This window comes from Phalacrocorax carbo, chromosome Z (genome assembly GCF_963921805.1).
Source record: "Phalacrocorax carbo chromosome Z, bPhaCar2.1, whole genome shotgun sequence".
NCBI classification, from domain to species: Eukaryota; Metazoa; Chordata; class Aves; order Suliformes; family Phalacrocoracidae; genus Phalacrocorax; species Phalacrocorax carbo.
The window spans coordinates 21,473,326-21,491,875 of record NC_087548.1 but is presented as its reverse complement, the minus strand read 5'-3'; the positions used below and the strand labels follow the sequence as shown (position 1 = coordinate 21,491,875).

Genomic DNA, 18,550 nt, shown 5'->3' with positions numbered 1-18,550 from the left:
CAGGTTGTCCAAAGCAGTTTCTTCTGAACCTACCTCTGGTGCTATGGCCTACTCAGCCACTTAGTTTCAAATTATGACAGTGAGTGCACTATGTTTATTAAGATACGCATAAAATGATTGCATTTTTGTTTGAGTTTTATTGGCACACAGTTAAATTGCCACGTCTGTCTAAGTATAACACACCAAAGCAGCAACCTGTGTGCTCCATTACTGCTAATGCACTTGTCACCTTGCAAACCTGAAGTAAAGCTCATAATCAGGGATGAGATATAAAAAGGAGTCCCAGGTATGCAAGGGATGCAGGACTAAACCCTTTGTGCTGCAATCTGCCTGTTACAGACACCTTTTTTGCTTTTCCTCATATCTGGGTCTTTAATATACCTTGGCAATGAAATGTAAAACATTTCTAATCAAAGACTTTAATGGACACATATCTTCAATTACCCCAAACACAAAAACATCAGAAGTCATCAGCTCATGCACTCCATATTACACACTTTATTGTAATCACACTGAAGAGAGTCAGAGGAGATGCTTTTGATGCAATACTATGCAGCTGTGCAATTTACCTGTTATTTACCTGATTACATCTGGACTACCCTGGTCATTGCTAAAGCTGCACAAGTAAAAATCTGGCATGTGTCATTGCATCGTACTTATTTTTGCTTGCACATGCTGTAATTAATGTACAGTAGGAAAATTATCAGCAGCTGAAAAGGTAAACTGGTTTCAGATTGTAGTTGCAAATAGAAAAATTGCATAACACAATAAAAAGACATGAATGCAGGAAGCAAAAAGTTATTCTCCAGGCACTGTGTAAATTCTGATGCCCAACTTTGTAATGACATCTGCCCATTGCAATGTGACCCCATCAAAGTTCATGTTACTATTTTTTTTCAGCAACCATTTTACTTTTCTTACGTATGAATCTGATATGTCACTGACTGTAGCTATGCCTTGACAACTTCCTCGCTCTGCCAGCCAGCTTCCCTGAAGCATGCTACCTCCCCAGCCAGGTGGTAAAATGTCAGGGAAAGGACTGTAAGTGATTTCTGTGTTTTCACAGGTCAGACAGGAGGGGCCAGTGTCCCAAAGACATGCACCTCCTCCAGCATAGAAACACCCACTATTATATGCAACTGAAGTCTTTAGAAAGAAAACATAAAGACACAGGTGTGGGATCTAATCTTGTTATTGTCCTCTGATTTCTGCATTAAGAGGCAGAGAAAGAGATTCAAAGAAACAGCACTAGAAAGAAGGCGTGTGCTTCCATGGCTTGCTGCAGAAAAAATATGAAGTGTGGCTGGCTGGTATCAGTATACTGTAAGCATTAAAGAGGAACAGAGGAGATTTGTGTGATATAACTACCCTATGATGCAGTAAATAGATTCCTGTTGTTTCTACAACCAAAGCTAATTGGGCTAGATGCTTTAGATTTGCCTTTCATGTAATACAAAAGTGCTCAGAAGCAGGGGATGAACTAATTTCTTTTTTAAGCAGTTCCTCTAAGAGCTGAATTCTCACTCAAATTTCCTGTTTTCTGTTAGGTTGTGCCTGTTTGGATTTGTTATACTGCCAGTGTCGTCCACATGTCCCATTGCAGAGTCTGGTCACAAGCACTGCTATGGCAGGTAGTGCTCCCAGAGCAGCTGACACTCCCTTAGTAGCCCAGTTTTGTGTGTCTCATAGGAAAACCATTATAGCAAACACACAAAAGCAGAATGGCACAAATAACCTTGAAAAGACATTCACACACCCATTGGGTATTGTAACTCCAAATCCAGTCAAAAGATGGGTTGGCCTAGCTGTCACAGCAAGTCAGTGGCACAGCAGGACTGGGATTCCCAATGTGTACATCCCCATCTGCTGGGAAGAGGCAGATGCCTCCTTCTGATTCAGTGCTGCAAGGGGTGACTTCTTCCCTTCACCTTTTAACTATACAGAGATACACCAGCCAGTCTGTTTTGTCTTTTTGATCCACTCTTCTCAATACTGTTTTCAGCTCACCTGTAATTTGTTATCTCCCTTTAAATTACTAACTTCTCTTGTTTAAGATAGAGCATTTTGGAGTCAAATAGGTAAAAACATGTTAAGCTTTTCCTGTATTTTACCAGTGCAAATTTACTATCACAAAGATTTACAGCAAGGCTCTCATGACCTTACGACCATCCCTATGACCATTCATAGATGATTAGTCATGCTCTGTACTGTACTGTTATTCGATATCTGGAGTGGGACTTCATTAATTTGCAGGCATTCTTAATGCACTGCATAATGTCAGAGATTACCAGTTTCCCAGAAATGAACTTTTCTTCCTCTGCTTAAAAGGATTTAATAGAAAAACAATGCAAGTGCCTCTACTTAGAGCTGCTTCTGCTGGTTCAAAGAGCCAAGCACCAATCCTATCCCACCATCTACTGGAACTCTCCAGAATCACAGGACTGCCTTAGAGAACGCACTCTGCAGGCCACAATCTGAAAAAGTCTGGAGGCAAGGGGAGTGCTCAGAGGAAATATCACTACACACTTGTACAGTCCACCAGACAGCTGCTGGTGAGTGCTATTTAGACACTGTGTTTACCAGGCTAGGTGAACTTCTGATCTGACCTGGAACAGGGATTTTTTTTTCCCCTTACATTATCTTCTAGAACAAACAATAAGATAATAATAATAATTTTTTTAAAAGGCAAGGGTTTGCACATAAATTTCCCTTTACCAATGTAACACTACGAATGTGACATGCCCTAGATCCAGCTCCCTTGTGTCACAGCCTGCTACACCCAGACACCTCCACCTTGACTGTCACCAGACATGTACTTGACCTGTACACCAGATACACCTGCACCTTGACTCTCTTGACTCAGCAGATCTCCACATCCACCCCATTTGCTCCTTCACATGCACATATGGCTCGCCCACTCTGCCAGGCTCCTCAAACCAGCCTTACACTATGACAGAGGTACTGAATGCAGTTTTAGACCTGAAAATAGCATGAGGAAGTCTTTGGAGGGTAACAAGAGAAAGCTACAGCACAGTAAGGGTAATAAGCTCAGTGGGAGACTCTCCACTCCTTCTGAAGTGGGCACAACAATCAGTCTGAGAAAAATTTTAAATTTGGTTTAGTTAATTACAAACAGGTTATCATTTTGGAAAACAATACCCATAAAACCACCTACGGTTTAACAGCCCTACTCTAGACTCTCAGGCATGATTGGTTTGCTACCAAATTTGTCTCACAGGATGCTACTGATATCCCAAAAAATCATACCATGGGAGATGCCCTGATCCTATTGAAGGCAAGGGCAAAAAGTCGTATTGACTTAGCAGAGGATGTATTTGGCCTTATAAAGCAAGAAGCAGAGCAGAACAGATCCTCACTCTGTCTTACATTTCAGGGGGGAACCTCTAAGATGTGGCTGTGACTTTAGCCTCCTTTCTCTAGTCACTGTTTATCTGCTGGCATTTTAATAGAGATTTTGCTTGTTTAGGTGGACCCCAGATCAGTCCCCCCCAGAAAGCACAGCTGAACCCTTCTGCCTGGCTAAGGTTCTGACTTCACACATGTCTGAGCTTGGTGCTAACACTCCCAACATTGAGAATGGGGCTCCAAAACCAGTCAGGAGTTAGTTTATATATAGAAAGGTACTTGAAATACTTTATAATCAAATTATTATTACTGGATTTCATCAGGAACAGAAAGCGAAGGTGGATGGTACCCCTTTGTTCATTTCGACTTCCGTTCACTAGATTACATGCTTACAAGCAATACTGAGTGTGTAAACATTCAGGCTTGCGGTAAGACCGGTGAAGAAAGCAGGGAAACACTACACCCTTGGAGCTGCTGCCTCTGCGGTGCTGGCTGCTGGCAGTGCTCCTTACAGATGGGGACACTGTTGCTCCAGGCGATTTGCAAAGGCAGAAGACCATCCTCCAAAGCACTGTGTCAGGGTGAAAATGGATGCAGAATCCCTGCCCACTTGCCAGTGTCCTCTGCAGGGGCAGCAGAAGGGCAGATATGTAAGTTGCTTCTACGCTTATGATGGCAATGTGGCACAGAGCAGGTGCTGTCAGCTGTAAGCGCCAATGACGTCTCAGTCTCTGCCATGTCAGTCTTCAGTCCTGCTCTACACCCCAGTAAATAACATTTACATAGCATTTGAATATATGTTTCAGCTGTCCTCTGTAGTCTTACCACATCTTTTGCATTCATCTAATAAATAACATTTAGAAGGAGCAGGAGAGTTAACTACCCTACATACAGCCAAACGCTGATGCATAGGCAAATGTGGGCAAATAAACAGGCAAAAAAATCTATGTTTCTGCCACTAAAAAAACCCAAAACAAAACACCCAAAAAACCCCACCCAGCTACCACTGACAGTATCAAAAGTCAGGAACACTTTGCTTAAATTAAAGAATAATGTAAATTAACAATAATAAAGCTATCATCTTTATCTGCTGCCTAGACCAGGCTCTACCTCTTTTGTGGCTTTGCTGTCCTTAGCCAGGGTTGCTCTCATAGCCACTGAGCACAGGAAGTCCTGAGGAATGTGAAGCCATTTCTTTCAAGTCTTCTAAAGAAGCAATAAACAGATACTTACAGAGGAGTCGGCACTCAAGACCAACTCTTAAATCTCAACTTTTCTGGCAGCCTCTGAGCTGTGATATGTCTACCATGGCTGAGACACAGAACTGCATTCACCTGGTGCTCATGTCTACATGGGGAAAGGTGTCTTGCTAAAGCATTAGCTTTGCTTCTCTTCTGATATATGTAGAGGGCTGGAGTTGCCAGCTGTCAGACACACTCTGTCCCTGCGGGTTGCGGACACCTATCTCAGAGGAAGTGCCTGGTTCTCCCATAGCTGATGGCAAGCTGAGCCTCTGGCAGATGTACACAGTGCCATAGGGAATATTGTTCCCCATGTGGGACCCACAAGAAGTCAGCTTTCAGGTGTTTCTCCCCCAGATTCCCCGGCTGCATACCTGCAATACACCTCATTCCCAGACTAATGCACTGCAAGACTGAGACCAGACCAGTAATCTTCAAAGCCCATTGCCTCGATCTCAGGAGCTGAATGGAAGGACAGAGCCCCAGTAATAGTAAATGAGCAGGTAAAACTGTATTTAGTTGATCAGATTAGGTAGAGGCCAGCTAACTGCAGAGTGGTAGAGTGGCCAGCACTGCAGCTGTGCCCAAGGTCAGAAATCCTGTGTAGAGGGCAAATGGCCTCTTGTCACATGCAGGAATCAAAGGTCATTTTGGGGCCTTTTGAAGATCACTAGAGGTGATAATTTGCAGTTCAAAATGCTGACACTGACACATCTCCAGCTCCAGTGCCTATTCCATGAAGACAGCAGCCTCATCAGCACTTCGAGCAGAGCCACATTGTTAGGCTGGCTCCCAGATTGCACAGACAGCATTTGCCACACGGTGGATCCCTCCTCAATATAAAAAAGGTACGAGATGAGCCAAAGCACAAGTCAGTCAGCACTAGAGAAAAGAAACAGAGCCAGTCCCTGTCTCCACAGTACCACCACATGCCTCTCCACAGTTAAGGACCCTCGAGCAGATCACGCTGCCACATTTTGGAGAATTTCAGCTCTGGTCTTTTGTTTCAAGCTGTTGAGGCTGTAATGCTTCCTGGACAATACTATCTTTTTCCAAAGACATAGTTTGGATTTAGGTTCAGAAGCAGATGCTTGGGATGTGAATCAGCTCCAGGTACAAATCCTACAGTATCCACATGTACGTTATATCTCTATCTGTTGTAGTCATGGGAATCAGTCAAAACACCTGAATAGAATAAATAGAGTGAATAAGTCTAGGGGCTTCTTAGGCTGACCAAATTTAGGCATAGCTTTAGTGTAGGTCCTGTCTGTACTTTTGGCCTAAAAGTGTCTTTCTTTTCTAATATTCATATGTTATTCACAAGTAGTGATGTGTTTTTTCCAGAGCACCAGTGCTAAGTAAACTTGTTATATCCCTCCCATTCACCAGCCCCTAGGCACTGCCAGTGATCTACTGCTCCAGGTAAATTCCAAGACAGCTCATTTATTGTTATTTCATCCATGGAAACAACCCAGCAAAAAGCAAAGCTCAGCAGGGTCCCGTCCCCTTTACAGTACAGAGTCTGAATCCCCAGCTTAGGGAGGCAGAGGTCCAGTCAAAAAGGTAGCATGAAGACATGGGTCTACTGTTGGTTTGACAGACACTGGCTTTGGGGCACCCTCTGTGAACCATTATACCTGTAGCGCTATGCTGTTGGAGCTATCACTATCCACTTCAGCCATGGTAATGTGCTCTTAGTTATTATCCCTTCATTAAACATTGTACTTTAACTAACTGTAATTGGGTAGAAAGGGCTTGCTAATTTGTGTTGTCCATACAGGAGTTAAATCAGGAAACAGGTAATCGCTGAAAACATCATTTCACGAGCCGTGTTCATTCACATGCTGGCAGCACAGTTGTTCAGGCAGCCTGCTCACCAGGCTGTCCATGAGTGCTACACATGCCGCTCGGCTGGCACAGCGAGGATGTCTGCACCCGACCTGCGCTGCCAGCTCTGCACATGCTCCGTCTGCCAGCCAAGTCCCACTCACCCTCCAAGGCTTTTTTGTGTACAGGCAGCACTCGGCTGCTGAGGCTGGATGAGATGCAGCATCTCTCAGAGCTGCTTGTAGGCAGTTTCACTCACTGAAGCCAAGACATTTTTCAGAAGCTCAGTTAGCTTCCAGGGATGTCATTTTAAGAGGGTCCGTAACAAACAGAATATACCATTCCCATCGAGCTAGTGCTAATGTCCTTGCCTTGACAACAACCTGCAGCCGTAAAGCGAGTTTAATTCTCTGACAAGAAGATTGGCGACAGCTATTGTTGCATTGTTTACTGTCATATATGGGATTCTTCCCTGAAAAGCTTGGAGATGGAATTTGTCTGGTCTGGTTGTAAATAATGAGATCGACAACAATGGATTTCAGTTCTTCATCAGTTTTTGATCAGCACAAAGGTAAGTCATCTGCTACAAATTTCAAAATCCTCTGGTCCTCCCATGCCTCTCATGCAAATGTACTAATATTACTTGACAGAATTAATAAAATTAATTTTTTTAAAAGATCAGGTCTCATAGAGATTTATTTTAGTTAGGCATGAAGGAATTTCTTCCATCAGTTTTAGACATAGATATTTCAGCTATTGCTGCAGTGATTTTTAAAAATAAAATTTTTCAGCAGAATAGCAACAGCATCTGATTGCTCTTATGCTTAGCATTGAGAGATGTATGCATATATTTATTGTTTATATTCTATTTGGGGCCTTTTATGGATATGTATGTATACAAACAATTGCAATATTAGCAAACAGCAGTTTAAAATTGAGTAAAAATTTAAGAAAGGCTGACTTTCATAAGTCTACTAGTTTTTATACATTTGAAGGACTAGATGCTGACAAGTGATCAACTTTATTTCAGCAAATCTTAGCTATACAGGTAAGTATTGCCATAATTATGAATTTAAGATAACTTTAAAAGCCCAAACATGAAGATTTTCTACATGGTAAGGCTGCTATGGAAATACAAATGTCTCCTGTTGTCTGTCTTTAAGTTCAATGGTTGAATTTCATGTCTGCCTTTGCCAATACAAGCTTGTATGTCTTACAGCTTAATCCACTATAACGAATGTAGTGGCATTCCTTTTATGTTCCCAAAGCAGGAAGCTGTCATTGTTTGATTATCTGTGTTGCAACAAATTTCTCTTTAAGTCAGCTTGCCAAATAATTTGTGTGCAGTGGCCACAGTTTCCAGTGCACACCTGCAAAGTGTCCAAGCTGACATGGCCATACTGGCCCCACAATGAAGGTGCTGACTGTAGAAAAAAGATGAAGGGCAGGAGGAAGACTGATGCTGCAGTGCCTTTTGAGCAGCTGGATCCCATGGGTTCTACTTTTGTGCTTGCCTAAGCTTCTTTCATGAATCCAAAATAAATACACCCCATGTAAAGCAGTGGACTTATGGGTGCCTTTCAGCTACAGTAGTGCTCTTAAGCAAGTCTTGAGAGTACTGGTCTACGCCTGCCTGCTCTGAGTAAAAGGGAAGGAGTGGGAAGCCATCAAGCAAAATTGAGTGACAAGAGACAAAAAACACTACTCGCAAGGATGAAGAAGGGAAGTGCAACAGAAGGGGAATCTGTACTGCAAGAATAGAGACAGGTGCTCCTAGGTCATGTGCGAATGACATAAGGAGCATTCTCTCCAACAGAACAGAGGTGTGAGATTGACTGGGCTTCTGCAGCGCCAAACAGCTGTTTTCAAACTCTCCTTCTGTGGGCACTACAGGTATGCTCTGTGCCACACACCAACCCAGCAGTGCTCAGACTGGGGAGGGAGTGGGGAAACCCTGCACACTCAGTGCCATGGGGATGGCTGCCAGGGAGCTGATGGAATTGGTGCTGGAAATGAGGCTGGAATATGAGCAGGGCAGGGGAAGGAGAAGTCAAGTCTCCAGATAGATAAGGGGACAGACAGCAATGCAGGAGACCACTGAACCAAACCACTTTATCTGGATAGAAGTGAGAGAGTTGGGAGGCAACATATGCCCGTACCTCCCCTTCCTCCTAATCTGCAGCCCTGCCTCCTGCCAGGCCACTCTCCACAAGGACCCATCCTTATTCCTGTCCAGCATCATCTTTGGCAGCCAAGAGGGCCAACCAAGTTCTGGGGTGCATCAAGCGCTGCATTGCAGCCAGTCGAGGGAGGGGGATTTTCCTGCTCTGCTCTGTGCTGTTCCGGCCTCACCTTGAGTACTGCGTGCAGTTTTGGACACCACAGTATATTAAGGATACAAAGCTACCAGAGAGTGTCCAGAGGAGGGCCACAAAGTTGGTGAAGGGTTTAGAGGAGCAACTGTACGAGGAGCGGCTAAAGTCACTTGGTTTGTTCAGCCCAGAGGAAAGGGGACTGAGGCCAGACCTCATCGCGGTCTGCAGCTTCCTCACACGGGGAGGAGGAGGGGCAGGCGCTGATCTCTTCTCTCTGGGGACCAATGACAGGACCCGAGGGGATGGCAGGAAGATGTGCCAGGGGAGGTTTAGGTTGGGAATCAGGAAAAGGTTCTCCACCCAGAGGGTGGTGGAGCACTGGAACAGGCTCCCCAGGGAGGCAGTCATGGCACCAAGCCTGATGATACTCAAGAAGCACTTGGACAACACCCTCAGAGACATGGTGTGAATTTGGGGTTGTCCTGTGCAGGGACAGGAGTTGGGCTTGATGATCCTTGTGGGTCCCTTCCAGCTCAGGATGTTCTATGATTCTGTGATTCTATGATCTCCAGCCAGATGTCACACGCCACTCACAGCACCTCCCCAACAAGAGGATCCCCTCTTGATAAATTCGTCCTGTCCCCTCCACCACCACTGCAGGGACACTGGCTCATTAGATGATTTGTGACTTACTGTTTGCTTTCCCTGCTAGCCACATGGGACACACAGTAATGGGACACTGAAACCATTGTCTGTCATGCAAAGAAAGCTCTATTCAAAATCTACAGTGTACGGTGGATTTTACCTAAATAGCATGTTAGTGTCTTGGAACATTACTGATTTAAGCAGGCAAGGAGAAGGGGAATAGCTTTCATTGGCGCAATTTAGAACAATGGAAGAATACAGACTAGATTTCAAACATATCAGATCGATATCTGTTGGTTCAATTGCATAATCCAACCCTCCCTATAAACTCCTTCTCCACCCCACACACCAGAAAACTATCCCAGATACAGATCAAAAAGCCAGCATTTCAGGCTTGAAAATCATACTGTTCCTTTGCAAGACTTCCTATGGTACTGCTCATTAATATCTTACAATACTTATAAACAGTAACAGCAGTAGCAATGTGGGACTTGAAGAAGCCAACATCAGAAATCCCTCCCTACTGCTTGGTGCCATTTAAATGTGTGCTGTACCTGGCTTCAAATATCTACCATTTAAACAGAGAAGCTAGACAAAGGCCTGGACTAGTACATTCACAGCCAGGCACACACAGGGATTATTATGTTGTTAAGCAATCAATAAATCCGTAATATCAGAGAGCAAGCTACAATTTCCAAAAACTGTACTCATCCACCTCTCACTGACCCTTGACACTGACATGCTGAAATCAAATAAATTGCCTAGTATCACATCCTACTGACAAGCTGTGGAAAATCACATAAGGCATTTGGCTACTAGTGGAGACAAGAGGGTTTATTGGGAAGCAGGGAGCAAATTATATATGTAAACCTTTCTTATTCACAATAAACATAAATTATCCTGTTATTCAGCCTTCAGTTATCAAAACTTAAAGTTTTAGCAAAGTCTAAATCAGTTATTGCCAAACCACAAACATTAAACTGCAGCAAATTTATTTAGACCTTAAAAATCCAATGCAGGAGAAAGCATGCACTTAACGTACATCTAACATGCACTTTGTAAAACAACACATCAGGCAACATCACAAATCATGTAAAACATGCTTTCTGCATAGGGTAGTCAGAGCAGAATTAATGTCACAAGCAGCATAATTTCAGTACTCCGAATCCTGTGATCATTCTGCATGTTTCTTTATATGCCCCTTTTCAACCAAATGACAATTACTTTGTCTGAATTAATGATGTGCTTTTAAAACACTGCAGCTTTTTTTCAGATAGATTGGGTTTTAACTTTTATTATTTGAAGGATTTAGGTACAAAGAAAATGTTACAACCCTGTATGTCATTTGGTATTTGTTTACTAAGATTCTTCCAGACCTTTCTATGCCACTGTTGTGCCAGCCTGTATTTTTCCCTACCCTTGCTCAATATGCAGGCTCTTAGTCGGACCTTCTGCCTTCCTGAAGCTGACTGAGAGCTTCCTTTCACCAGTAGCACAGCAACTTTCCAAAATAAAATGCAAAACGTATCTAAAATGCCATCAGTACTCACTGGCATTTACAGAACTCCAAGATAATAAATGAAGTAACGTTAACACATTTGAAGATGGAGGGTCAGGCATTTGGCTGTTCATAACCCCTTTATTCTGCATGGTTCTGGTGCCCCAGCCACAGCCAAACTCCCCAGAAGGGTAAATTCACAGACAGGGACACAAGTGCTCAGTACCTCACTGTCGCCTTCTGCAAAACACCCACTCTCCAAACCATTCATCTTCTGCCCAGAAAGATGCCTGCAAAAAAAATGGCCTGCAAGCTTTGTACCCATGCCTCCTTGTTCCTTGACAGGGTAAGCTGCAGGAAGATGAAGTGGGAGATTTTGGGGCACCTGGAGCCAAGTGCACCCAGCATAAATGACATCCAAGTCCTAGTGGCATTTCCTGCTTGCTGTCATGTAAAGCATCAGAAGACCATGCATCTGTCCTCCTCCTCACTTGCCACCAAAAGCCACACAGACCATGTAAAAGACATCCCACTTGAAGTTGTGTCACCCTACAGAAATGGAATTCATGTCAGTCTACTTTATGTCAGATGCACAATATGGGCACTCATTATTTCCTCCTGGCCCAGCCTCCATTACCATCAGGGTGACAGCTTGGTCCACCTGCCTTTCCTTGCTCTGACAGCCAGGACTCATGGGTGGGGAGATGTGAATCCTGGATGTGGCTTCATGCCACCATCCCTTAACAGGAGTGGGGCCCACATTCTGCAAGAGCAGGCATGGGGAAAACATCTTCGTTCATCCATCCATCCATCCATCCATCCATCCATCCATCCATCCATCCATCCATCCATCCATCCATCCGTCCGTCCATCCATCCATCCATCCATCCATCCATCCATCCATCCATCCATCCATCCGTCCATCCATCCATCCGTCCATCCATCCGTCCGTCCATCCGTCCGTCCGTCCATCCATCCATCGCTTTGCTTCATCTTCTTGAACAGGGGGATAATTACTCTGGGGAAAGCAGATTCAGCCCAGCGCAAACAAAGGCACAGGGGAGAAGGTGTTTTGGTTTTAGTTACAGGAAAAAGGGCAGAGGGAGTCAGGGATCCTCATACAGGTGTGCATCCATGTCCTCATCTTCCTGCCATCCTGCCCTCCAGGTAAGCAACTGCTCTGCTTGGGAGATTAAGAGTTTCCTTTTGTGGCTGGATTGCTCTGCTCCTGACTCATAGCAGGAAAATTTATCAGTATTTACATGGCTAAACAGCAAAAAGTACAAAATTTACATGTGTAATGCATAAAAGGAGCTGAGGGCCCCTTTGATCTACTGGCTGTCTCTGTATATCTAATGGTTTCTTTCCAATGCCAGCAGCATCTTCTCTGTATACCATTCCCATATAACCACCACACACAGCTGTGAAAGGAGCTGTGTCGGTGCTTGTGGCTGGCACCTCCTGTGTACCTCCAGAGACTGGCCAAGAGGAGCAACACAAGTGATGATGTCTGCCTTGTCTCCTTGCCTTCCACCCAGACCATACTAAACCCCCCTTTGAGTAAGGGACTAGTTCAGACCTGAGCTTGTAATTAACATGTCTTTGCTGAGTTTACCAATTGTGGGAGCAGCCTGCAGATCTGGCATGATAAGAAAATCTGATTAATGGGCCCTGTGGTAAAGTAATTTCTTTTTTCATATACTAGTCACTGATTATGAGTCTCTAGAGGCAATGACTCTTAGTCTTTCCTGATCTCCCAAGCACACAGGTCAAAGCTTCTGAGCTAAATGAACAGTTGCCTCAGCAATAGACTCCTCAATAGAATAAAAATCAAGTTAACATTTTTAATTTACAATTTAATAATTTACAGTTTTTTTCAAATTAATAATTTAAAAGACCAGCTAGAAGAAAGAAATTAAATTCTCTTCAGTTGAGTAGTAATGGAAAGGGAATCTGTGCACTGGTGAAGGCAGATCAGCTTTCTCATTTTCCAAAGCCTAAAACCAGAGCTCTAGCTTTGACAGACTAACCTTTCCCAGGGTAAGAGCTGGTTGTGTTTCCATGGCAGCCAAGTTTTGAAGTCGAGAGTGATGATTGCATCCCAGGGAGAGAAGGTCACATGTGGGGAATTACACTGGGCTGTAAACCCCAGTGTGGATCTCATGTGGGTTCAGCAGCGACAGCATCTGATCACAATGTGAATAGTGTGGCTAATACTTTAAAATTATCTTTAAAGATCTTTTCTCACTCAAAAATATATATTACAATGTTTAAAATATAATTTATATCAATGTCTTAATAATAATGTATTATTTGATTATGAAAAAGACTTTTCACTAACTTTTCAAATTCTCTTTAAACCACCTCCCTTTTTTCTGCACAGCTTACACAGCAAAGCTATCGCCAGAAGACACGACAGTAAGGATAAGTCACCAGTCACTAAATCTGTCTTTCCTTTGATAAACTCTCTAGTCTCATTTAGGCATCAGTTTTACTTTCTCCAGCTAATAAGGTAGTGCAGTGGCTGGACAAATGTTATGCCCTGTAGCTCTGAACCTCAGCCACAGTGAACAGCAGAGCTCACTGCAGCTGTACTTTTTGAGTTACTAGAGATGAGAAACTCTTTTTTAAATTAAACATGAGACCGTGGCTGGCCAACAATACATATTTATAGCATTTTACCATTACATCACATTTGACCCTGCACCAAAAAATCAACTCTTTTGACTCTTGGAGTTAACAGGTTAATAGTGCACTTGAAGCCAAAGGAGGTATAGGCATGTGGAGCATGGGATGACCAGTCTGGAAGGAAGTTACAAGGAAAGAAGCAAAGAGACAATCATCACATTAATTTATCTAGAAACAAAAACCTGACGAGTGTTCAGGAATAGTCCCTGAACATGGCATCTGCTTTAAATAATACCTCATACTGTAACTGCCAAACAAAATAAACCTCTCCTGGGTTCTAAGCAATAGTCCACCTTTCCTTTTTTAGAAATTATTTACACAAACCATTGCTGCCAGGAGTTCACTGCCCTGAGAAGAGAATTCCCCTGGACACTGCAGGGAAAGGAAATCAAAAGCCTCTTCTGACTGGTGCAAGGATAACACTGAAACTGAAAACACCTGTGTCCTGATTTCATCCTATCTCATGAAAGTGTAGCCAGCAATATTATGAGCTACTTCAGTTATTTCATTGTTTCTCAAGTCACGTTTCATTAATGTCAGTATGATTTCTTATAAGAGGTGGAAACTTTCCAGATGTTTTCTTACATCCTATCAGTGTCTATGTCTGATGGTTTTTGGAAGAAGTTCTAATAAAAAACAAGTTTTAGATGACTAACAAAACCCACAGTGCCGTTTAGATACACTTTGTTCCACCCTGAGTTATATAGTCAAAAAACTCGGTTAAATAAGTGCCATTATTTTCACTGTTAATCATTTGTACTTGCTCTCCACTTACACACGGACTACTCCTCCCCTGCAGGTGATGCAGCAGAAGAGATAGACTTGACTGTGGTTTACCAAGCAGCAGCTAATGGCGATGTGAACACACTAACTGCAGTGATTCGAGAAGATCCTTCCATCCTAGAGTGCTGTGACAGCGAGGGTAAATGAAGGCTGAGCTTGTTGTCAGGGGAATAGTTGCTTCAGCTTGCAACTAAATTTTCTATTTTTTATCCTGATTTTTGTGTTCAGCAAATTATATTTAGTAGCAGAATATGGGAAATTTTAGTTATTCTTTGGGGCATCCACTGGAAATGCGCAGTTTGGACACTTCCTTCTCCACTGTAATAGTAAGGTTTGTTTATATGGATACAAATAAGGTTTTTTGCTATAATCAGACAGTACTTTATTATGAATCTATTTTGTCTTCTCTAGGGAGATGCTTTGAAATTGTCATTTCAGGGAAAGAAACAGAACCTCTTTTATCAAAGCCAAATGCTATACATTCTGCACATCTCTAGAGTAGAGGGTTACAGTCTTTTGCATTTAGAAAGTACGTGTACAGACAGAGTTTGAATGATTTTGTCATGTAATTGTTTGCCAAAGAGTTGGTTGTACAATGTGCAATGATCTAAATGATCTGTTTTACCTGTGAGACTGTGCTCCTTTTCATTTTGTGTTCAGGTTACTATCTAATGTTATTACAAAGTACTATCCATTGACTGGCTTTTATAGGCACCTATTTCCCAACTGAAATAGAGCCACAGATCTCAGGAAGCTTCTCTCAAGGAAGACTTTGCTTATTTAAAAGTATTTTTTTTACTGCAGTTTCTTTTAAAGGGTCCATATGAACACTGTCTATTCCAATCTTTATCAGCTTTTACCAAGTTACCAATTTTTCCTACACTTTAAACCAGACATCCTAACTGTTATCTTTAAAACATCTATTGGTCAATAGATGGGTCAATAGATTGGTCAGCTGGAAAACACTTAATCAAGCTAAAATGCTCCCATATCTCAGTCCAGATATTTAATGGGAGAAGGATGAGGTATGAAGGGCAGTGGGTTCAGACAGGCAGATCAGCACACAGAAGTATTTCAGCTCCAGAATAAGCTTGTTTACTAGCTTGTACATATATGTAACTAAAGATCCGTCTTGCAAGACAAAACATATGGCTCATAACCTGTCCATATGGCAGAGTCTGCCTAATCTCAGGTTGAGTAGCACACATTTGCTCAGCAGTCTCATTGAATCCAGTAAGAATAATTATTCTTCAGTTGTGTCTGAAGTTTCTAGTAGTCAATATTCATGTTTATTCCCAGCTTAGTAATTTTAAATTGCTTTGTCAGATTCTTCAGGAAAATCTTTCTGTTACTCAGCAGTTAACAGAATGGTAGGAAGAGGAAGCAATTAAAAGATATCATAATACTTCATGGTGACATTTGAGTATTAGGTTTGAATGTAGATTTCAAGTTTTTTTCCAGCACAGAAGTTGCTTGCAGAATATAAAATTAGTTCTCATGACAACGGAAAAGAAAATATTCTAGAACAAATCCAGTCTTTAAAATAAGCTCTTGTCTACATAAAGCATCAACTCACACACATACACTTTTGCATGGAACAGGGCATGATTTCATAAAACTTTTGAATACATAGAGAGAGAATGACACTGGAATTTGAGAATATTAGCCAAGCACCATCTGGCTACTAGTCACTCTGAAGAAATCAGCCTCCAAAATGCCAAAAGCCAGCACTACATATTGGGAGCTTGCCAAGAGAAAAACAGTTTTCCCTCCAGAACTACAGCTAATGAGGCAAGGCTTTTGTTAATGAAGTTAATCAGTGGTCAGTAACTGGCATAGCAGTTACTTCCTGCCTGCAAAAAGCTGAGTACAACTGTTGGACAGTTGTCAGGGAAAGGATTTGTTAATTTGCCAGTGCTAACATCAGAAAATAAGAAAATATCTCTATTTTATTGTTAAAATATTGTTAAATAAAAATTGTAAAAGAACATTTTACTTTCTTCCCCAGGTTGCACACCTTTGATGCATGCTGTGTCAGGACGCCAGGTTGATACAGTGAAGCTTCTGTTGAAGATGGGAGCCAATATTAATACTCAAGATGCTTGTGGACGTACCAGTTTATCTCTGGCAACTTATCTGGTACCAAGACTTGGGGGAGAAGGAGGGAAAGTTAGGTGGAGTCAAAGAAGTAAATGTGCAGACCAAATAAGATTCTGTTTATAGTACAGAAAGAAAGAAAGTATAAAATATTTGGTTCTAGACAACAGTGAAAATCTAAACTTTACTATAATGCAAAACTGGAAGCAATGATCATTAGAAAAGGATCAGGATTCCTGTGATAGTGTATTTTCTCTTTCAGGTTGTAAAATCAGTGCATGGGATCTCACTAGAGCCAGGGTCCTCTGTGTGGTTTCAATAAAGCCACTTGTTCCTATGCACTGGAAAGTCCTCTCTTGTTCTTGATATGCAGATTAACTTCTCCCCTCCCACTGTCAGCATCAGATTTTTGTGCTCCAGAAAGGGCATTCCTATCTCAAATTCTGGTGGTCACCAGGCATGTTTTCCTGCACACCACATGAGCCAAGGCATTGCCTTTTTTCACTATAGTGCCAGATGGCTAGGTAAGAATTTAAGTTCAAGGTGCTGCAGGTGCCAGTGCAGATACTTAGATCATAAGCAATCTAATCCCCCAGTCAAGCCACATGCAAGTGATAGGAGGGGCAGACACCCTATTAAGTTTTGGAAGGGACATATGGTGCGTTCTGTGTGAAGCAGACAAGGATGGTCCTCTCTCCTTAGTCTTCTCCTTGCTGGAGAGAATTCAGGATTCAGAGAGAGGATGGGGACCAAGTTAGTTGGGCAGAGAGGTTGACCATAGGCTTCCATTATTGGCTGGACAGAAAGGAGGGAGGAATATTCACTCATGCCACATAGCAGAGTTATGGCTGGATGACCGCCAGTTCATTTAAACAGATATCTTGGCAGCCTAATTAAATCACATCCCTGGCACCCAGGTTCTTCCTGCAAATTCAGGACAAAAACAATGCTCCTCCTTAGCTATGAAATATTCAGCCAGAAAATAAGTGTAGAAAATAGCAAAACAGACGGTCTTATTCAGTGCAAGGAGCATGCCTCACTTACTTGAGAATAAACATTTCCTCTGCCAGATATTTTCAAAAAATCCCATAATTAGTGTCATGCTCCTTTTTTCCTTCCTCTTTTCCCAGAGGGCAACAAAAAATATTCTTTGGAAAAAAAATTACTGGAAAAGATTTAAACCACCCAGGCTTCAAAGTTTCCATTTCTGTTTCTGTGATGGATATAATCGCAGGTCTAGAAAGGATTTGACTGTGATGACTGCCCAGAGAACTGAATTCAGCAGAGCTCCACTGTCACAATCGTATGCAGAATTCAGTGGTATTGTACGTCCACCAGGAGCTGCAACAAAGATGTTCTGATTCCATCATTCCACACCTTTTCCCTAAAAATGCTAGTAATGCCAATCCAACATAGTTCATACAGGAAAGAATGGTCTTTGTCGATTGCTTGCGGAGGTTTGAACAAAACACTTAAACACATGCTTGATTTCCCTGGGAATTAAGTGTATGCTGAAAGATTTATGCAGTCACAACCAGATTGTTTACTTGCTTTTTTGTTGGGGTGCTCAACAGAAGGTTTTACTCCAAGGACTGATTCATCCCATCTGTTTTGGTGCTGTTTTCAGTCTAACATTGTCACTAATTCAAACTTCTGCAAAAATGTTTATAAGACCACGCTCTAAGGTTTTTTACTATTGGTCTGCCATCCCTGCTAAAATCTCAGAAAGGAAATGAGATTAAGTGCTCATGTTCTTGTTTTAACCTATGATAATTAAATCCACATGCCAGAATATGTGTAGCATTTTTTAATGATACAGGAATTAGCAGGTTTTTAATTACTTTACTCAGTTGGTACTTGCCAGAGCTGCAGAAAAAAAAAACAAAAATACAGTGTAAAGAAAACACCTTATCACAGAAATTAATGACCAAGGTAGTCTGAGACTTGGACTTCAAAGGGGAACTGCTCTCAGTGCTGAGAGACCTCTACTAGGAAAACTAAAGACCAGTTCCTCTGCTGGCAGAAACATCTATGGTCAAACATGGATGCCAGAACCACCAACCAAAGATCTGGCCTGATGCATTTCACTT

General features: G+C 42.3%; 1 protein-coding gene across 1 annotated transcript in view; it reads left to right on the top strand.

The window, feature by feature from the left end:
* Window positions 1-6,758: 6,758 nt before the first annotated feature.
* Window positions 6,759-18,550, top strand: part of ANKRD55 (ankyrin repeat domain 55) — a 47,589-nt gene continuing 35,797 nt past the window's right edge. Inside the window, exons 1-3 of the mRNA XM_064438700.1 lie at window positions 6,759-7,005; window positions 14,380-14,502; window positions 16,372-16,502. Coding sequence (XP_064294770.1) covers window positions 6,951-7,005; window positions 14,380-14,502; window positions 16,372-16,502 — 309 coding nt within the window. The 5' untranslated portion in view covers window positions 6,759-6,950. The remainder of the gene's footprint in view (window positions 7,006-14,379; window positions 14,503-16,371; window positions 16,503-18,550) is intronic.